Raw genomic sequence first — 23125 nt, 5'->3', positions numbered from 1 at the left:
GGAGGGGTACGGAGGGCTATGCGCAGGTCGATAGGACTAGGCTGTTTAAATAGTTCGGCACAGACTAAATGAGTGAAGGGCTGTTTCTGTGCTGTAGCTTTCGATGACTCTATGATTCTAAAATGGGAATAAAATTGATGCAAAGCAATCTCCTTCTGAAATGTCTCGTTTACTTCCAGACTGGGAGGTAAAGGCATGTTGCGTGTACATCTCATGGCAAGAAAAACATGCCCTAAATAACCAGATCCTAACCAATTATGTGGAAGAGATGTGTAGTCTCCATTTCCACATGAAGTGTGTACAGTATTGTTCCATGAAACTTAGACCATTTCTTATTACTTGACAGGAGCTTTGTTGAATTGTAATATTTTCCTAATCATCAGTAATACATGAAAAGTCATTTCAACTGGCACATTATGAGTATGGAAAATTGGCAAAAAGATAACAACAACAACATTCAAATAAACATTATAATGTGCAGTAGTTGTCGACTTTCTTGAAGTCTTCTGGCTCACTGTAGCCCAGCACTATGACCAAAAGGATACCAGCATGTTATCCACAGCATTTAGTTCACTTGCAGTGGTTGGTGTGTGTCCATTTACTTTTACCTTTTATTTTCATGGCCAAATTAGTAATTAACAGTACTTGATAGGGGACTTTCGATCCAGCTACCAATGGTTCCTTTTGTGTCTTTTTAATCAGGACTCACCTGCTTGGGAAGAACCTCCTGCTATTGGTTCTTACCAAGCGACAGAAATCTGTTCAGAAGCAGAGTGGGCAGCTTGAGATAGTTTCACACAATAATTAACCAAACTGTCATAATGTGTATATCAGCCTTTGCGAGATCAAGGGCTCCCAGCAGTGACATCCCTGTTATCACCTCAAATGCGCTTAATATAATTTTCTTGTTTGGGGTTGCTCTGATACCTCACTAGACCATAGGAAGAACCACAGGACATGGTATGTCTTCCTCATGATACTTCGTCAACCATAATTTGATGATACCATTCATTCATTTGTCTTGTTCTGATGACTCTGGGTGATGTAGACAATGAAAGGACTATTCAATGTTCATCAGTCGACGTAATTCCTGAAAAATATTCCCAGTGAAATGTTTTCCTTTATCGAAATCGATGTGACATGATCGTCTTTATCTAGGAATATGGTCATTGTTGATAATTTTTGCTGTGTGTGTGGCAGTGGATTTCCTTGCTGGAATATTTTTCACCCATCTTGAACTCTTGTTCACTATTACCAGCATGTCTGAGTAACTCTGACGCTTTGGCAAAATAATGCAGTTCACTTGTAGTATGAAAATTGTACCAGGTTGGGCAGGAACACTTAATTGTGGTAGCTTTTCCGGTGCTGCAGAATTTGTGTTATGGCATATCTTGCTTCTTTCAAACATTTATTGAGCTTGTGCCCTGAACTTTGGATTCCACAACCATTAGGAGAATCTGTTGATCACCTTTTGCACTTCAATGTGTCTTAGAGAGTGTATTTGCTGTGCCAGATAATCGTGTTATCTGATAATCAGATAATCGTGTATGTTTGTCTGTGATACAGAATTCAACTTATTTCCATAACTCCAGTTGTCGGGTTCATTGTAAATGTTCCCAGTATTTCTTTTACCCCTTCCGGTGCTGCCCGTTTTGTAATTTCATTTTGGACTGGCTTTTACAGTTTAATATGACAGCTTCTGACGGCAGTTGTATGACATCCGTAAGTACTTGTACAAGCTGGCCATTCTTGATTGGGCTTTCTACAGAAATTCTCTTTGTCTCCACATGTTTCCAAAATCATGACCATCTTCAAAAGCATATCAATAAACCATATAGATATTAGCTGATGTTCCTTCTGACAACCTGCAACTTCAATCAAAGCTTTTTGTTCTGCCTATTGCATAGAGGTACCAGGAACCAGGTTTCCTAATGCCAGCATTTCAGTTTCAGAAACAACTGCCCATCCAGCCATTCAAATTCCTCTCTCAATTATTGAGGAACCATTCTTGTACAGAACCAGATCTTTGGCAAAGTAATAAACAAGGGGATGCTATTGGTCTCCATGTCCTTGAGTTAAGACTGACATCATGCAGTCATAGAACCATAGAACCATAGAAACTACACCACAGAAACAGGCCCTTTAGCTCTTCTTGGCTGTGCCGAACCATTTTCTGCCTAGTCCCGCTGACCTGCACACGCACCATATCCCTCCATACACCTCCCATCCATGTATCTGTCCAATTTATTCTTAAATGTTAAAAAAGAACCTGCATTTACCACCTCGTCTGGCAGCTCATTCCATACTCCCACCACTCTCTGTGTGAAGAAGCCCCCACTAATGTTCGCTTTAAACTTTTCCCCCCTCACCCTTAACCCATGTCCTCTGGTTTTTTTTCTCCCCTTGCCTCAGTGAAAAAGCCTGCTTGCATTCACTATATCTATACCCATCATAATTTTATATACCTCTATCAAATCTCCCCTCATTCTTCTACGCTCCAGGGAATAAAGTCCTAACCTTTTCAACCTTTCTCTGTAACTGAGTTTCTCAAGTCCCGGCAACATCCTTGTAAACCTTCTCTGCACTCTTTCAACCTTATTTATATGCTTCCTGTAATTTGGTGACCAAAACTGAACACAATACTCCAGATTCGGCCTCACCAATGCCTTATACAACCTCATCATAACATTCCAGCTCTTATACTCAATACTTCGATTAATAAAGGCCAATGTACCAAAAGCTCTCTTTACGACCCTATCTACCTGTGATGACACTTTTAGGGAATTTTGTATCTGTATTCCCAGATCCCTCTGTTCCACTGCACTCCTCAGTGCCTTACCATTAACCCTGTATGTTCTACGTTGGTTTGTCCTTCCAACGTGCAATACCTCACACTTGTCTGTATTAAACTCCATCTGACATTTTTCAGACCATTTTTCCAGCTGGTCCAAGTCCCTCTGCAGGCTCTGAAAACCTTCCTCACTGTCTACTACACCTCTTTGTATCATCAGCAAACTTGCTGATCCAATTTACCACATTATCATCCAGATCATTGATATAGATGACAAATAACAATGGACCCAGCACTGATCCCTGTGGCACACCACTAGTCACAAACCTCCACTCAGAAACTCATGTTTCTCGTTAACATAGTGTAGGTAGTCTACCTGTACAGGGGATTATTAATGCAGATTCAGTACACAATGGTACCTTTAAAGTTTGATAAGCTTCCAGTTGTTCTTCATTTAGGGTCACAGGCTCATCTGAGCACTTGCTGTCATTCAGCAGATTGTTTTGTGGTTGAGCAATAGTTGATGGATCTGCTGCTAGCTTGTCAGTACATTGGTTAACAGTGGCCTTAGCTTCAGTCCTGTGTCTTCACTCCCTTGGTCTTTATTAGAACAAGCTGTGACATAACTGTTAATCTTAGTGTTTCATCACTGTCATCCTCACTTACGTCTCTAGAAGCCTGCTATAGAGTCCATGTCGTGTCCATCCTGTAATTCCTTGAACTTCAGATGTCGTATACTTGAGTTCTCCAGAGTTCGAATGGTGGTGCTGTAGAGTGAGACTGTTTGACCTGAGTTGTAATTCCTCAGGTGGAGGTTCAGAAGTAGTTGTTTCCTGGGCGGATCGTCGGCAGTATTAGCATTATTAGCAGTGTCACTGGAAGCGTCACTAGCACGGCTGCCAACTCGAATTCATGGCTGCACTTTCTTATATTTTTTCTGTTTGTTTCGAAACTTCATACATTGCACGTCAATTGAATTACCGTGTTGTTCTTTTGCTCATTTGGGTAATGCATGTAAAGATATTCTCTTTAGACTCTTCACTGTCTTTATCATACTGTTTTTGTAGTTTATCATAAATTTTGTGTTTCCATCAATTAGTAAAAGGCTTTACTCACCTTGTTAACTTTTCAATCATTCATAGATTCGATCAAACTGACCACACAGTTTTATATCTAAATCAGTAGCAGCCATTTTCTTTCCCTTAGGCATTTTCTGCATCATAATAAACTCAACACTGTTGGTATATTTTGTCTGGACTTTTTCATTGATTTTATCCAACTGAGATATTTTATTCAGGTAGGAGTTCTTCGTATATTTCACAATGTTGGTCATTGATTCAATCTTAGTTTATACATACTTTTATCAGTTTAAGTGTGACCTTGAAATATTAATAGATTATAACCAAACAGCTAATAGATTGATCTAGCAACTGCATTAGTTGATCCAACAACCATAGATTGATCCAGCAACCAAATAGATTACAACCGAATAGATTGTACAACCACTATTTTCACCAAGTACCAAAATAGATCACCATGTGACACTAGATTGTAACCAAATAGGTCAGGGCCAACTAGATTGCAACCAATATTTTCACAGTTGTTTTTCTTCTTAAATAGCAATGCAGTAGTCCTCAATCCTGATTTCCATCTGGCATTCAAAGCTGGAACTTTTTTTTTATCTCTCGGACACCAGATGAACAGAGGAAGCTCTTAACCCTTTTGTTGCAGGCTAGAAACTCCAGTACTTGTCTTCAAATGTTTATAAATTCTAAACTCTGGAATATCCTGTTGCCAGCAATGCCACTTAATAAGATTCTGGTGTCTTAATCCAAGGTTCTTTTGGAAGTCAGGAATGAGGCACAAGACTTACTTCATGATTGTTTTATTAATAGTTGATAGAACAGAAGAAAACCGAACAGACAGTGACAGGTAAAGCTGAGATTCAAGAAGATTAAGATAGCACAGCTTTGTGTTTAGCAATTTTACACTCATAGAGGTAAGAAAAATTCCATTCAAATCGCTAGATAGAATAAACCAATTAGAAAGTACTTATGCACTTAATGCAGTACAAAGAAGCTTCCAGAGCATTTCAGAATTATAGTTTGTATAACCACTAAAGGCATATTATACTGTTATTTGCATACTATAGCCACTAGGAATCATAGAAAGCAGCTCCTTGTCTCTAAGTAATTTTATAAAATACAAACAGATAATTAATTGTTAAACTAAAAAGAAAATGACAATTAAAAGAATCTAATCCAAGAGTTAAACATTCAGACCCCACACCAAGTTAGAGTGGATGTGGAGTAGATGTTTCTTATCGTGGGGGAATTTAGGAATGGAGGCACAGTCTCAGATACAAGGAATGTCTCTTTAGAACAGAGATGTGGAAGAATTTCTTTAGCCTCAGGGTGGTGAATCTGTGGAATTCATTGTCACAGATGGCTGTGAAGGCCAAGTCACTGGGTATACGTATGTAATGCGGAGGTTGATAGTTTCCTGATTAGTAAGGGGATCGATGGTTGTGGGAAAGGCAGGAGAATGAAGTTGAGAGGGATAATAAATCAGCCATGATAGAATGGTGGAGTAGACTTAATGGGCTGAATGGCCCAATTCTGCTCCTTTGTCTTTTGGTCCTATATTTCCTACATAGTAACTGCACTTTAAAAGTACATTGGCTTCAAACTGTTTGGAATGACCTTGTGGTCATAGAACTTCAGATTATACCAGTATATAGTCAACAAACTTGTCATGGCAATTATATTCTTTATATTTTGTGTGGTCCGGTTTGTCAGGATAATGAATGGTCATGTTTTCATAAAGTGAGTGATGCATGGCAATCATTAAAGGAATGTGCAGTCAGCTAGGTAATATTTAACTCAAGAAAGCTGTGTTAGAATTAAGATGTTTTAGTTTTGTTAATAAATTCAGTCATTAGTCTTTAGAAATCAGAACCTTGTCCTGAAGCCAACTCAGGCCAACGTTCAGTTCATGTGAGGGAGGAATTCCATTTTTTTATATAAGGTGTTACTAACTCTGCTATGTTTAGGATGACTGTTTTTTTTTGGCTGAATTGAATGATATTTGGATCAGAGAAAATTATCAATTATTTGCAGAGACAGGTAAGGGGCAGGAGTCATTCAAATTAATAGTTTGAAGTCTTAGTGACGTCCTCCCATTCAGCAAAAGCTGACTAAAAGCAAGAAAACTGCTAGATATTTCTTTCAAAGGACTAGATAGAGAACTTACTGTTGTAATTACATAACAATGATGTTACTATTTCTTGATTAATTGATCAACTTGTAAATTAATTTTTTCCATATCTTCAATAGCTGAAAGAGTTAATAGAGATTATTTTGTTCTATTATTGATTTATGTACTGTACATTCCTGAAAGCTAACTCAGATATTAAGTTTAGTGAAAAGATTCCTTAATACTTAGGAAGCTGAGACAAACCAATATACAGAGAAACCTATAAAAGAATATGAAGACGATAAGAGGTATTGTAAAGAGGTATTGTAAAGAGGTATTGTAAGGTATTGTTAGGCACATGGACGAAAGAAAAATGGGAGGCTATGTCGGAGGAAGGGTTAGATTGATCCTGGAGTAGGTAAAAAGTTGGCATATCATCATGGGCCAAAGAACCTACATTGTGCTATGTTCTATGTTCTAAAGGAAAGATGGCAAAACACTAAACAAAACCAGCAAAAGGTGGTTGGAAGGGATGAGGCAGTTACCAAATGACTGGTTCCCAGAAGGTATGCACCTATCAAAGTTATGGGTTAAGGTTAATAAATTATAAAGAATGATAAGAATTTACTCCCTCTACATCCTGTATGGTGCAAGACATTTACACTTAAGTTGTAGACATTTGAGCTCTGCAAATAGATAAAGTTAAATAGAATGAGTGAGTTAAAGCTTGGCAAATGGAGCCCAATATGGGAAATTGTGAAGTTTGGCATTTCAAACCTTAAGGCAAGCAATAAACTTAATGGAAAAACGATTGCAGATGAGCAAAATGAGTGGATCTAGGTGTTCTGGTGTAGGCAGGTCCAGCAAGCAGGTTGAGTAGCAAATGGCATATTGATCCTTCATTGCAAAATGGCTGGAGCTCAGAAATATGGAAATATAGTTTCAGGAGGGAGAGTCAACATGGCTTTGTGCGTGGTAGGTCATGTTTGACCAATCTGTTGGAGTTTTTCGAGGGGGTTACCAGGAAAGTGGATGAAGGGAAGGCAGTGGATATTGTCTACATGGACTTCAGTAAGGCCTTTGACAAGGTCCCGCATGGGAGGTTAGTTAGGAAAATTCAGTCGCTAGGTATACATGGAGAGGTGGTAAATTGGATTAGACATTGGCTCGATGGAAGAAGCCAGAGAGTGGTGGTAGAGAATTGCTTCTCTGAATGGAGGCCTGTGACTAGTGGTGTGCCACAGGGATCAGTGCTGGGTCTATTGTTATTTGTCATCTATATCAATGATCTGGATGATAATGTGGTAAATTGGATCAGCAAGTTTGCTGATGATTCAAAGATTGGAGGTGTAGTAGACAGTGAGGAAGGTTTTCAGAGCCTGCAGAGGGACTTGGACCAGCTGGAAAAATGGTCTGAAAAATGTCAGATGGAGTTTAATACAGACAAGTGTGAGGTATTGCACGTTGGAAGGACAAACCAACGTAGAACATACAGGGTTAATGGTAAGGCACTGAGGAGTGCAGTGGAACAGAGGGATCTGGGAATACAGATACAAAATTCCCTAAAAGTGTCGTCACAGGTAGATGGGGTCGTAAAGAGAGCTTTTGGTACATTGGCCTTTATTAATCGAAGTATTGAGTATAAGAGCTGGAATGTTATGATGAGGTTGTATAAGGCATTGGTGAGGCCGAATCTGGAGTATTGTGTTCAGCTTTGGTCACCAAATTACAGGAAGCATATAAATAAGGTTGAAAGAGTGCAGAGAAGGTTTACAAGGATGTTGCCGGGACTTGAGAAACTCAGTTACAGAGAAAGGTTGAATAGGTTAGGACTTTATTCCCTGGAGCGTAGAAGAATGAAGGGAGATTTGATAGAGGTGTATAAAATTATGATGGGTATAGATAGAGTGAATGCAAGCAGGCTTTTTCCACTGAGGCAAGGGGAGAAAAAAAACCAGAGGACATGGGTTAAGGGTGAGGGGGGAAAAGTTTAAAGGGAACATTAGGGGGGGCTTCTTCACACAGAGAGTGGTGGGAGTATGGAATGAGCTGCCAGACGAGGTGGTAAATGCGGGTTCTTTTGTAACATTTAAGAATAAATTGGACAGATACATGGATGGGAGGTGTATGGAGGGATATGGTGCGTGTGCAGGTCAGTGGGACTAGGCAGAAAATGGTTCGGCACAGCCAAGAAGGGCGAAAGGGCCTGTTTCTGTGCTGTAGTTTCTATGGTTTCTATGGTTTCTATGGAAGGTGACTAGAATGAGGCTAGGACCATCCAGGGATAAAAGGGAAAAACATGCATGGAGTAGGCGAAGTAGGGGAGGTTCTTAGTGAATACTTTGCTTCAGCATTCATCAGTGAGAGGGACCTTGATAAATGTGAGGATTTTGATGAATGTCACCTTCCATTAAAACAAAACTATATTGACTAAACCTAATCAGACTATGCTTCTCCAAATCCTCACAAATCCCGTCTCTGGGAATCCTCTCCAATAGTTTGCCCACCAATGATTTTAGACTTATGAATCTATAATTCCCAGAATTATCTTTTTTGACTTTTCAGAACAAAGGAATAACATTTGCCACTCTCCAATCTTCTAATACTACTTGCGGCTGGTGAGGTTGCAAAGATTATCACCAACAGCGCAAAAATCTCTTCCCTAGCTTCCCATAGTAACTTGGAGCATATCCCGTCCGGGGACTTATCTATCCTAACATTTTTCAGAAGATCCAGCAATTCATCTTTCTTAACCTCGACATGTTCCAGAACATTAGCCTGTTCTATGCTGATCTTACATTTGCCTTGGTTCCTCTCACTGGTGATTACTGAAGCAAAGTATTTATTAAGGACCTCCGTACCTCCTCTGAATCCAGGCGTATGCTTCCTCTTTTATCCCTGATTGGTCCTACCCTCACTCTAGTTACTCAGTGTAGGTGAAGTCAGACACTTCCTGTTTTTGACTTTCAACCACACTGATGGTTGAACCATTCAGACCCAACACCAACATTCAACCGCCCACCATTTTTCACCTCCCTGCCTGGCCCTGGCTATAGAAATATTATGGTAATTTTTGTCTTATAAATTAGATTGAATCTCTTTATGCTTTGCTAAATGGTAATGAACATGTTTTCTATAATATAACATCCATTGAAATTTCATTCTTTTCTTTGAACCAAGACTCCACAAGACAATGAGCCAAAACAGACTCATTATTATACCTACATTTCAAATCCAATGCAATAGAAATCACTGCTTTAAATATGAACAAATATCAACAGATCTGTTAATGAATGCCGAAGAATGGTAAGGATATTAGTAATGGATTTGCATTTAAAAATTTGATATACAGTTGGCTGTGGTTAGTTTACCAAATTGAAAGCAAATAACCTACATAGAATGATTTTTTTAAACATACTTCACATTCTTTTTATAAGTACTAAGACGTTTAGAATATCATAGTAATAAAGAAAAGCCTTGATGCCAGATGAAGGCATGTATAGTCTGCCCTTACCAGAAAATTTCCAGCTATATATGTCAGCAAGAACAGCGGGAGACAGAAGTAGATCTTTGAGCAACGCATGCAATCATATAATGGTTCTATCCACTCTCCACATAAAATTCGAAACACCATTATAAAGGAATTGTAAAAGCCTCTGAAATTCCATCTTGGTATTCTATTTCCTGCAAATGCCTCCTGTAACATAACATAATATCACATGAAAAAGATTTGATGAGTGAAAAACAGTGAGCATGGACAGGTGAAATATTCATTTTGTTCCATAAAGGTTACATAATAGTCTACTGAATCTACAAATATGAAACTTGAACCTTTGGAAAATAAAAAAAAAGCATTGTTGTTTTCCATTGTATGTTTTGTTAACAACTTTTATTATTATGGGAATTATTCTTGGCAGTACAAGTGGATAGACAACTATCATACTTGCAACTATGTTTTTCATGTTATAGTTGTATTAGCATGATTAAATTGTCTAAACACTCCTTTTACAACAGAATCATAAAGCCAAATAGCACAGAACCATATCATTTGGCTCAACTCATCCACAATGACTAAAATGTCCATCTAACTAAATCGTAGTTTGGCCCATATCCTTGTATTTCTTTCCCATGCATGTATCCATCCAAATAATGTTTTAGCACGGTGTTTTGATCTACCACATCCCCCCTTCCCCCACCATCTCTATGACAGCTTGCTTTGTATTCCCACTATCCTCTGTGGAAAAACTTGTCACTCAAATCTCTTTTAAATATTTTTCCTCTCTACTTGAACCTACGTGCTCTAGTTTTAGACTCTTCTCCCCTTTGGAAAGGATTCTATCTATCTATACTGCATATAATTTTATTGACCACTATAATGTCATTCTACTTCCTGCATTCCATTGAGAACCATCCCAGCCTTTTGCAATATCTCTTTGTAACTAAAGCTCTCCATTCCAGGCAAATCTTGCTGAATCTCTTTTCCACTTTTCATAATCCTACACACCCTTTCTATAATGTGATGACGAGAAATGCATGTACCGTTTGTAGTTTTCCAGGTGTGATCTAACCAATATCTTGAAACAGCTGCAACATGATGTCCAACTTTTACACTCAATACTCCTATCCATGAAGACAAGCAAACTAAACACTTTCTTCATGACCCCATCTACTTAGATGACCCAACATGCATCACATCATATTTGTTTAGATTAAATTTCATATTCTACTGTTCCACCCAACTTTTCAGCTGATCTCTATATGTCCCCCAAACCTTTTCTACCTACAATTACAACAATCTGTTTTGTCAGTTAACTTACTTATCAAGACATTCATATATATGACTAACAACAAAGGTCCCATCACTAACACCCACAGTATGACTGGTTACAAAGTTCCAGTCAGGAAAACAACCTTCCACTAGTACCCTCTGGCTTCAATCACCAAGCCAGTCTTGGATTCTTTTTGACTTCAGGTACCATGTGCCCCAACTTACTGGGCCACCCTAATGCTTAGGGTCTTGTCAGCAGGAAATTTTCAATTGTCTGGATGCATTGCTTATATAGTAAGAGTAAGTTCAAGGTTATAAATGCACCACTTTTTAAAAGAAAAAATACTATAAATGATCTGAAATTACACTCTTGGATTATTAGTGGGATGCTGTTTTGAAAATCCTCTAGGTATAATGAGGTGTCTCTACTTTCAAAATTGTTTGCTTCCTATGGATAACAGAACTAGTATGAATCATTGACATTTGATAATGGTGTGATCATTTTATTTTTTTTCGATAGTTTCTAATTTATTATCAGCTTTTCTACAACCTGATATCCTATTGATGCTCTTTAAGTTAAGACATAAGGAATGCCATGATATCAGAGAGCTCTTGTGAAATTGCATGCAATGACAGAAGAAGTGAACAAAACAAAATGGGGATAAACAGACACAAGGGGATAGAAATTGTCAAGTGTTCTTTGTTGTATATTATTGTATGGGGTTTACATGACATGCTGATGATCATTTTGATTGAGGTCCTAGACCCAGGGTCATTATTGAACCAACGTTACACAATTTTCTTTGCACAAAGTGCAAAGGAGAAGTAGAGAGATGGTGGATGAGTGGTATGGCTGATGAAGAAACATATAGCAGTGATACAGGTAGATCCAATTGGGGCCAAAGAACTGAATTTCAGAGTGAGGTGGGAGTGATTGCCCTTTTCATCAAGGCAGTAATTGAATAATGTTGTATCAAGGATACCTAATAAAATTGGTATAGAGAACTCAAAGGGTGATGTCTTTTGCACCACCATTCCAGTGGTGCAAACCATAACTCATAGAAAAGAAGATGGATATTGTTGTCAGAGGTCAATCATCTCAGCCAAATGACGCCACTGCAAGTGCAATCTCATCCTTTGGGCTTTGAAATTAAAATAAATTCAAATTAAATTAATATAAATATCAGAATCAGATTTAATATCACAGGGATATGTTATGGGATTGATTAACTTTACAGCAGCAATACAATGAAATACATGATAAATAAATATAGAGAAAAAAACTGAGTTACATTAAGTATAGATATGCCTATTAAATAGTTATGTTAAAAGTAATGCAAAAAAACAGAAATAAAAAACATAGTGAGATAGTGTTCAGGGTTCAATGTCCATTTAAAAATCAGATGGCAGAGGGGAAGAAGCTGTTCCTGAATCACTTAATGTGTGCCTTCAGGTTTCTGTACCTCTTTCCCGATGGTAACAATGAGAAGAGGGCATTTCCTGGGTGGTGGGGATCCTTAATGATGGACGCCATCTTCCTAAGGCACTGCTCCTTGAAGATGTTTTGGATACTATGGAGGCTAGTACCCATGATAGAGTGACAAATTTATACAGTAAATCCAAGCTGACTTCATAAGTTAACTTTCTAAGCCCTGATATCAAAGCTCTTCTGACCTGCTCTGAGCTTTACCTCCTCTAACACTTAACTAAGCCCTTCACTAGGTGAATCTATTTAGATGCTTACAATACGGGACATTGTGAGATGTTCACTTGAGGATGCATAACCAGCCCAGCTTAGCAACACACTTCAGGATACACAGAGCAGCAAAACCCACCATTGCATGTTATAAAACTGCATCTTTGTAAAATCTTTAATTAATTTGTAGCACGTAGCAATGAAATAGATATACAATCAGAAACAAATCACCTTGTTCAAAAACATTCAGAAGAATTAAGACTTTGTAATACTGTATACTTACTTTATTTTCATAATCATGCCCAACAAGCTGCATTCCTATTACAGTGAATATATAAATGACTATGATGACGATAAGTGTCAGATTTCCCATCTCCTTCAATGATTTGAATATGATGTTAATTAACGTATTTAGCGTTTTCCAATTCTTTGCCAATTTAAAAACTCTTAGCTGTGTTTAAAAGAAAACAACAAATAAGACACATTCAATTTTTGGAAGAAGTGACAGTTGATAATATTATTTCCTAATTTTATCGATTAAATAAATTCTTCAAGTTGGATGTTTATAACCTTTCCGTGTTCAATGGGGGGGGGAGCATGGGGGGTGGGTCTGCAAAAAGCAATAGACATTTCATCCTTATCTTTCTGTGTTCATAAGAAAAAGTGATATTTCTAAGGATTTTTAGATGTTCTTTATCATAATCTATGTGTTCAAAATGTTATTTTCCTTTTTTTATTGTTAACCTATTGACCATCTCCTGTGTTGGATCCACAGAACTTGCAGGCACAGAAAGCAAATTGGGATGCTATGAGAAACAGATTCTGCTGAAAGTTTGGAAATGATATGTTATTGCAACATGTCCCAAGATACGGCAAAACACTTGGTTTTATAAGTCATCCATGCAGATCATTTTAAAACACAAGTACGGTGAGGTAGCACAAAGGGAAAGCATTAACAAAAATACAGAATATAGTGCTACAGAGTAAGTGCAGTGCAGGTAGATGACAACTGAATTGAATTGAATTGACTTTATTTCTTACATCCTTCACATACACAAGGAGTAAAATTCTTCATGTTACGTCTCCGTCTAAATGTGCAATCATAGTAATTTATAATAAATACAACAGTCAATGTAACATAGAAATACACTCAATCAGCATGAGTTAATCTGTCTGATGGCCTGGTGGAACAAGCTGTCCCAGAGCCTGTAGGTCCTGGTTTTTATGCTGCAGTACCATTTCCCGGATGGTAGCAGCTGGAATAGATTGTGGCTGGGGTGACTCAGAGAGCCCTGTTGGCAGCTGATGGAGTAACATCATTTTAGATTGCTCCTACCCTATTTACTTTATTGTCTCCTACCAGTTTTTTTTTAAACCTTATTATAATACTTTAATACTGCTCTACTATGGCTGGGAAAAGAACAAAAGCTTCTGCTAAAGAAAGAGAAACAGAGGATGAATCCCCAGTCACTTTGGATTCAATCAGTGACTTCCTTAAATGGCAAAAATCAGAATTTTCCGAGGAGTTTCAACAACTTAATGGCAAACTGGATACAATCCAACAAACTTTAACTGAGCATGAAAACCGAATTCAGGAAAATACTGCAAAGCTGGTGACACTTGAAGAGGATCTTGAAGATACATTTAAACTCTGCAAAGAGTTATCCTTATCCAATGAAAAAATGATGAAATAGATTATCAGTCTAGAAAATAGAAATAGGAGAAATAACTTGCGAATTCTGGGCCTTGAAGAATCAATTGAAGGCGCTGACCCTACGAAGTTCTTTGCAAACTGTCTGAAATAGCTATTCCCTGTTCTATTTCCTTCTGAGCCAAAGCTCGATCGAGTATATCGCTCGCTGACTTCGAAGCCATTGTGGTTGGCAGCGAGACCCAGTCGGTCATTCTAAGTTTTCATGAATTTCGTATTAAGGACCTTTTAATTCGCCATACCTGTCAACAAGGAATGATCGATTTCCTTGGTTACAAGGTCAGATTTGTGGAATATTATTCACCTGAAGTTATGGCTGATCGTATGAAATATAAAGAAGTTATGTCAGAACTTTATAATAAAGGATATAAACCATCCTTTCAGTTTCCAGCCCGTCTGAGTAATGTTTTGAAGAACAGATTGTGAAAAAGAATAAAGTCGGTTGAAGACGCAAAGGAGTTTCTGAAAGATGAAGTCTAAAACTGTTATATTTCTTATTTGATCAATTTCTTCCTCTATTAATATGAATTTGAAATAAGGTTTCAATAAGCTTACGTTTTGGCTGTTCATATATTGTCTTTTGCTATTTTTTGATACTTTTTATCATATCCCTTTTTGAGGCTTTATTTTAATACTGTATACCTTTCTTTGAATTTGTTTAAACTGATCCTTTTATGTTTTTGAATACTGAGTTGTTTTTCTTTTTATGTTATGTCTTGGTAGGGACATATTTGACCTTGTAGGATCGGAGTTTCTGTCAACAGGATTTTTTGGGGAGGGAACTAGTTATTAGCTCGCTGACTGTCTATTGGTCAGCTTTCTTGCTTTGGGTGGGGGAGGGATTAGGGCCTATTTCTCTCTGGGAGCTGTGTTGGGTTGATTATAGGATTGCCTGTTTGACTACCTTACCTTACGGTTTGCTTCCTAGTTTTAATAACTTATAGCCAGATCTTTTAATTACATGATGATTTGTATTTAAAATGGTTCGAAATATTAACTTATTTAGTTTGAATGTGAAAAGGCTGAATCACCCCATTAAATGGAACAAAGTGTTTGCTTATATTAAAAAATTAAAAGCACCCATTATTTTCTTACAAGAAATGCACATACGTAGCTATGACAGCTTACTTTTTTTTACTTGGTGGAAGGATATGCAATTCCATTCTTCATTTAATGCAAAATCACATGGAGTTTCGATTTTTGTAGATGATACGGTTTCCTTTGTTCAGCATAAAGTTGTTTCAGATCCTAATGGTCGATTTGTTATTGTATCAGGGAGGTTAGACAGTAAATTGATTGTTTTTGCCAATGTATATGCCCCCAACGTAGACAATCTAGGATTTTTTGAACATCTATTTTCGTTTTTGCCAGATTTGTGTACGTACTCTCTTGTGATGGGAGGAGATTTTAACTGCTGGTTAGATCCAGTATCAGATCGCTCATCTGTCAAACCAGCCACACTTAATAAATCAGCTTTGTTTATCCAATCCTTGCTAACTAAATGTGGTATAGTTGATGCTTGGCGTTTTCTTCATCCAACGGACAGGGGAGTATTCTTTTTTCTCTCATGTCCATCATTCTTATACCAGGATTGATTATTTTTTTATTGACAGACAAATGATTCCATTGGTTCAATCGATCGAATATAAAGAGATTGTTATTTCTGAGCACTCTCCTGTACTTCTATCTCCCTAGTCCTATCCCTATGAGTAGATTTTGGTGATTTAATTTAACTCTGTTATCCGATGAGGACTTCTTAAAATTTATGGAGAATCAAATTACTCTTTTTTTTTGGAAGAAAATATGTTGGAAGAGACGTCTAGTCTTATTATATGGGATACCTTTAAAGCATATATCTGGGGTCAAATTATTTCTTATACTGCAAACATCATTAAAAAAGCTAACAAAGAGAGAAATGAACTAGCTAATTAGTTAAACAACTGGACCATAAATATGCTTTGGTACCCGATCCTGAAACATATAAGAGACGTATTGAAACCAAAACTAAATATGATCTTCTTTTAACGTATCCAATTGAGACCCAGCTTTTAAAAGATAGAAGTCAATTTTATATTCATGGAGATAAAACTGGTAAGCTACTGGCTAATCAATTGAAGCCACTTAAAGCCAAGTGGCAAATTAAAGAAATACGTAAAATTAATGGGGACATGACAACTGACCACTTTGAAATTAATGACATTTTTAGGGAATTTTATTCCAAATTGTATAGTTCTGACTCTGTTAAGGATAATAATGCAATGAATAATTTTTTAGATCTATTAAATATCCCTAATCTTCCGATAGATGATCGTAGGCAATTGGATCAACCCATTTCCCAGGAGGAAATTGCTCACGTTATTCAAGAATTGCATTCTGGGAAATCCCCAGGACCTGATGGACTCTCTGGGGAGTTTTATAAGGCTTTTTCTTCCTTGCTTATACCACACTTATGTTCTACCCTTACAGGTTCCTTTAAGGTAGGAAGATTACCGTAGTCTTTTTACGAAGCTTCCATTTCACTTATTCTCAAAAAGAATAAGAATCCTACTGAATGTTCTTCATATAGACCTATCTCTTTACTCAATTTTGATACTAAAATTTTATCTGAAGTGTTGGCTCGCAGACTTGAATATATTATATCTTCTATAGTTTCGGACGATCAGACGGGATTTATTAAAAATCGATATTCCCATTTTAATATACGGCATTTGTTAAATGTTATGCATTCTCCATCTAAGGAAATATCGGAATGTGTGATATCTTTGGATGCGGAGAAGGCCTTTGACAGAGTTGAATGGAATTATCTATTTACATCCTTAGAAAGATTTAAATTTGGACCTAATTTTATTCATTGGATTAAATTACTTTATTTATCCCCCTCTGCTTGGGTTCTTACTAATCTTCAGAATTCTAAACCCTTTAAACTCCAATGGGGGACTAGACAAGGTTGTCCTTTGAGCTCTCTGCATTTTGATTTGGTATTAGAACCCTTAGCAATTGCTTTTCGAGAGCCTAAAGAGATTACTGGTATTTTAAGGAGAGGTACTACCCATAAAGTGTCTCTCTATGCTGATGACTTATTGCTTTTTATATCTAATGTTACAACCTCTTTACCATTTGTGTTCCACTTACTGACTAATTTTAGTCAGTTCTCAGGATATAAATTAAATTTGCATAACAGTGAACTGTTTCCTTTAAACAATTTAATACTAACTGATATTAACCTTCCTTTTAAAATTTTAAGAAAACAATTTACGTATTTAGGAGTAACAATTACTAAGAATTATAAAGATTTATTTAAGGAAATTTTTTTAACTTTAATGAATTATGATAAAAAGCACTTTCTAATTGGTCGTCTCTCTCTTTATCACTGATTGGCTGAATTAATTCTATTAAAATGAATATCTTACCTAAATTTATATACCTTTTTCAGGCTGTGCCTGTTTTTATTCCTAAATCTTTTTTTGACTCTTTGGATTCAATTCTTTCTTCCTATATATGGAAGAATAAAAAACCTCGTATAAATAAAGCTCACCTTCAAAAAACTAAACAGAATGGAGGCTTTGCCTTACCCAATTTTAGGTTACATTATTGGGCAGTTAATATACAAAATATTACATTCTGGATATATTACATTAACCATGAGAATTGCCCTACATGGGTTTCTTTGGAAGCCAACTCTGTTATGAAATTTTCCATTATCTCTTTACTTGGATCCTCGCTCCCTTTATCTTTAAATAAACTAACTGAAAATGTGGTGGTCAAACATACTTTGAGGATTTGGTTACAGTTTAGAAAACATTTTGGTTAATTGAGATTCTCCTTCTCAAGTCCTATCTTTTCTAATTGTTTTTTTAAACCATCTTTAATTGACTTATCTTTTAAAGAATGGGATAGATTGGGTATTAAATGATTTCAGGATTTGTTTGATGGAGGGACTTATCTTTTAAAGAATGGGATAGATTGGGTATTAAACGATTTCAGGATTTGTTTGATGGAGGGAATCTCTCTTCCTTTGTGCAACTTTCAATGAAATTTAACCTTTCCAACACCCACTTTTTTCTATACTAATAGATTAGAGAATTTTTAAGATCTCAATTGCATACATTTCCTACAAGTCCAGATAAGAATATAATAGATACAATTTTTAATCTGAAACCCTTTGACAACAGTTCAATATCTTACATTTACGGTCTGCTGTTGGGACTGAAAAAGGCCTCTTTAGATAAAATTAAAGGAGACTGGGTAAAGGATTTACAGATTTTCATATCTGAAGAGAGCTGGAAGATTATTTTAAAATTGATTAATTCTTCATCATTATGTGCTTGTTATTCTTTACTACAATTTAAAGTGGTACATAGAGTTCATATGTCTAAAGACAAGCTCTCCTGTTTCTACACAGATATTTCCCTTTACTGTGATAGATGTACTAATGGAGTGGCCAGACTAATTCATATGTGTTGGACATGTCCGAGCCTTGAAAAAGTTTGGAAAGATGTATTTCAAACTTTTTCTATACTTTTCAATGTTAGTTTTAAGCCCAATCCTTTCACTGCCATGTTTGGTATTGTTGAGGATAGTGTAACAAAACTGAAGCCATTTAATTTGCGGGTATTGACCTTTATGTCTCTTATGGCCAGGAGGGCGATCTTGTTCAAGTGGACAGAGGCCGCCCCGCCCCCTCATGTTCAATGGCTATCTGACGTTATGTTGTGCCTTGATCTAGAGAAGATTCGTTGTTCGATTTCTGATTCTAAGCGTGATTTTCTTAAGTTATGGGGACCCTTTCTGAGTTATTTTCATAATCTTTGAACTATTATTAAAATATGGATCTGAGCCATTATTATTATGATATTATATGGTAAGGTATTTCTTTTTTTCCCTTTTTTTTTTAACCAACCAGCTCATTTTGGTAGTGGGGGCAGATTTTTAAAACTAAAATACAGTTATTTTATTTCATTTTATAATTCAATCTTTTTTTTCTACATGATTGATTTGGAATATGGGATACTGTGATCATACTACTGTGATTTAAATGTAATGTAATTCATATTACTTACTTGTATTCTTATGAATTTTGTATTATTTGTATTTATGCAATTTATATAATATCACACAGTAAGGTTCAAATATAATATCCAGAATGATGAATAGTTTGAAAACATCAATTTTCCAATAATCCTTTGTTATTCTAGTGAAGTTCTGTTACAATTCCAGAAGAAGTCCACCTGGGCAAAAACAATTTGGATAGGATCCAGATATTCCATATTTCATTCTGAATTTGATGATTCCTCCAAGGTCTTAATGGGGCAGAAACATTCCGTGAATCAGTAATAAATGCATTTGAAATGGGAAAAGAGTGAAGATTCAAGAATTCCAGTTTTCCAGCCTTTCTGGCTCAACATTGATACAGCGAGCACATATCTGGTAACGTTTCTGAGAGGAATAAAGCACAAAGTAGCAGAGCTCACCTTGCCAACAGCATTTGTTAAACTTTTGTGCCTTCTCAATATACTACCAAGACTTATTCCTCTCAGCTCCCCCCCCCCACCGCACCCACCCATTCACCAAGATAATACAGAATATTATTGGCAAAAGCTGAGGTAAGACTGCAAAAGGATTTTGAAGTCCTATTGTGTAACCTGAAGAAAAAAAACAATCCCAATGTGATTTGACAGCCTTTACAATTGAAGTATTAGCCAGCACCTTCAGGAGGGGAAAGAAAAACTGTGAGGGAGTAAAAAATTGTTTACTGCCATTTTCTGAGTAGTTTGCCAATATCCTAGTTTGCATGTATCCTACCAAATAATGACATTGCCACATTTTACTTAAATCACCAATCTTTACATACCAGGAATACAGCTTTTAAAACTATCTTCTTAAAATGCAGCTTCATAAGATTTGTAATTGTAACAGTACATTTTATAATAGCTAATAAAGTAAAATGTACCTACCATTCTCAGTGATCGTATCATGGAAAGTTTAAGTGTTGGAATATTTACTGTGGAAAGCACCCACTCTAAACAAGTCAGAAGAACAATGATAAAATCAAACGCATTCCATCCATTTCTAAAATAGGGTAGAGGATTTAGTGCTGTCACCTTCAAAATAGCTTCTATTATAAAAATAATTGATAAAACCTAAAAACAAATGAGAAACAGATGTTAATAATCAGTGACAAATCTAGATATAATAGGTGCAATCGTAGTTCAATGAATAAGTAACTTGGAAATACAATTCATGTCAAAAAACCTCCACCTCTGCACTATTTTAATAAAGATTATTAAGAAAGTAATATTATAAATAGTTGTTTTCATAAATCTTTTTGTTCTTGAAACAGAAGTATGTATTTACTGATTTGTACCTTGTTATCTCCAAATCTTCTGTGGACTGAGAGCTCACTGAAAATTAATTAATGTGTTAACAAAGTACAAATAGTGTATGAGAAGTAAGTGACTGAGTTGCTAGACTCTTGAACCTCTCAACCAATTCACACTACTTTGCCCATAAGAGCAATTCACTTTTAAACACTTTGATATTTTTAAAAGCTTACTGTATGACCATAAAATGTTATGCATGGTCGTTAGGTGTGCAAGGATGTTTTACCAACATGATAGGTGATAATGAATTGGCAATAAAGCAGTTCATCCTAAAATTAAACAACTCTGAAGTCTCAAACGTTTATGTTCTTGGAAATATTAGCAATTTCTTCTCTTCAGCCTCTGCTTACTCTCTCTCTCTTAATTACTTCCATCTTTATTTTTCTATTTTTATATCTGCCTCATTTAATCCTTTCCTATGACAGTTCCTCCCACTCTTTATATCTCTCTTTACATCACTCTTTGTATCTGGCAAATCCAGAACGTTATTGATAAAAGATTGGACAATAAGGTGGAGATAATTTTGCAACTAATGAGGACTGCTTCAAAATGCTTTCCTTCAGCAAAATCCATCCTATTACTCATTTTATCATTTTATATTTTCAATCCATTGACAGAAATCTTTTTTATATTTATTAAAGTTATAAACTTAATGTGTAATCCTTTCAGTATAAAATTTGATGATAAATTCACAATATTAAAAATATCAACATTTTAAATCAGAGACACAGCTGTTTGACAATCCTTGTCAAATGCGTGTTAACAGTTGAAGCCAGTAACAATACAAGGTGAAGCTTGTATGAGGTAGTAATACTTAAAAGTGTCATCTTGTCCAGACTTTATAATAAACCTCATGCCTAAAGCTCAAAATCTTTAAAGCAAAACTCTGCAATGGCATTTTGTAAAACATTCCATTTTGCCTCATAATGAAATATGAAATGATATAAAGATAATAAAATGTTAATGGAAATGTTAGTTAATGGGCTGTTTAGTTTTTGCCACCAGTTTTTTACAATTTGTATTTTTCTGCAAAGGTTCTTGTGATACATAGATAGCTAAGCGAGACAAAATCATGTATGACTTAATTTGAACTGTCAGTCTGGCTTGATTTATTGAATTATATTCAAGCTAATACTTGAGTACTTATCAAATTTCCCCTAGCTTTTCTCATCTGAAAAATGGATGGGCGGGGGGAAGGGGAAGGGTTGATGTCGGTAAAAATTAGAATGTGGCAGCTGGCTGGAGTGGTGGGGTGTGGACTTATTGGGAATAGACGATTTTCACACATCTGGCAGCTAACACTATTTTCAGCATGCTCATGTAAAGCAGACTGGAGATGACATGCACTTACATATTGAGTCCTATCCTATTCTAAAAACTTGTCTGCAGGTGCAAGTAGCTTGATCATACAGCATATGCACGCCAACTATTTAGTAAAAAAGCACTCCGTAAATGGACTGCTGCTGACTATCTTAAAAGAGACCACAATTATCTTGGGGAATGTTTCAGTGTCAGGAGGAACTTCTTTTGAGTTTCATATCCTGGATCCATAAAAATGAGTGCAGAGTGCAGAGCTTGTATGTTCCTGTCAGGATTAAAGGCAAAGTGAATAGGAATAAGGAACCTTGGTTCTCAAGAGATATTGCAACTCAGGATAAAGAAGAAGAGAGAGTTGTATGACATGTATAGGAAACGGAGTAAATAAGGTGCTTGAGGAGTATAAAAAGTGCAAGAAAATACTTAAGAAGGAAATCAGGAGGGCTAAAAGAAGACATGAGGTTGCCTTAGCAGTCAAAGTGAAGGATAATCCAAAGAGCTTTTACAGGTATATTAAGAGTAAAAGGATTGTAAGGGATAAAATTGGTCCTCTTGAAGATCAGAGTGGTCGGCTATGTGCGCAACCAAAGGAAATGGGGGAGATCTTAAGTAGGTTTTTTGCATCTGTATTTACTAAGGAAGCTGGCATGAAGTCTATGGAATTAAGGGAAACAAGTAGTGAGATCATGGAAACTGTACAGATTAAAAAGGAGGTGCTTGCTGTCTTGAGGAAAATTAAAGTGGATAAATCCCCAGGACCTGACAGGGTATTCCCTCGGACCTTGAAGGAGACTAGTGCTGAAATTGCAGGGACCCTGGCAGAAATATTTAAAATGTTGGTGTCTACGGATGAGGTGCTGGAGGATTGGAGAATGGCTCATGTTGTTCTGTTGTTTAAAAAAGGATCAAAAAGTAATCCGGGAAATTATAGGCCGGTAAGTTTGACGTCGGTAGTGGGTAAGTTATTGGAGGGAGTACTAAGAGACAGAATCTACAAGCATTTGGATTGACAGGGACTTATTAGGGAGAGTCAACATGGCTTTGTGAGTGGTAGGTCATGTTTGACCAATCTATTGGAGTTTTTCGAGGAGGCTACCAGGAAAGTGGATGAAGGGGAGGCAGTGGATGTTGTCTACATGGACTTCAGTAAGGCCTTTGACAAGGTCCCGCATGGGAGGTTAGTTAGGAAAATTCAGCCGCTAGGTATACATGGAGAGGTGGTAAATTGGATTAGACATTGGCTCGATGGAAGAAGCCAAAGAGTGGT

The 23125-nt window shown here is 36.6% G+C and overlaps 1 protein-coding gene across 1 annotated transcript in view; it reads right to left on the bottom strand.

Moving 5' to 3' along the window:
- The window catches only part of LOC134343336 (sodium channel protein type 9 subunit alpha-like), a 144054-nt gene that overhangs the window by 90894 nt on the left and 30035 nt on the right, over positions 1–23125 (bottom strand). Inside the window, exons 7-9 of the mRNA XM_063042020.1 lie at positions 20116–20301; positions 12734–12901; positions 9501–9683 (exon numbers count right to left, since the gene is read on the bottom strand). Coding sequence (XP_062898090.1) covers positions 9501–9683; positions 12734–12901; positions 20116–20301 — 537 coding nt within the window. The remainder of the gene's footprint in view (positions 1–9500; positions 9684–12733; positions 12902–20115; positions 20302–23125) is intronic.

This window comes from Mobula hypostoma, chromosome 3, assembly GCF_963921235.1.
Source record: "Mobula hypostoma chromosome 3, sMobHyp1.1, whole genome shotgun sequence".
In the NCBI taxonomy this organism is placed as follows: Eukaryota; Metazoa; Chordata; class Chondrichthyes; order Myliobatiformes; family Myliobatidae; genus Mobula; species Mobula hypostoma.
Note: the sequence above shows the minus strand (reverse complement) of the source record. Positions and strands in the feature narration are given on the sequence as shown.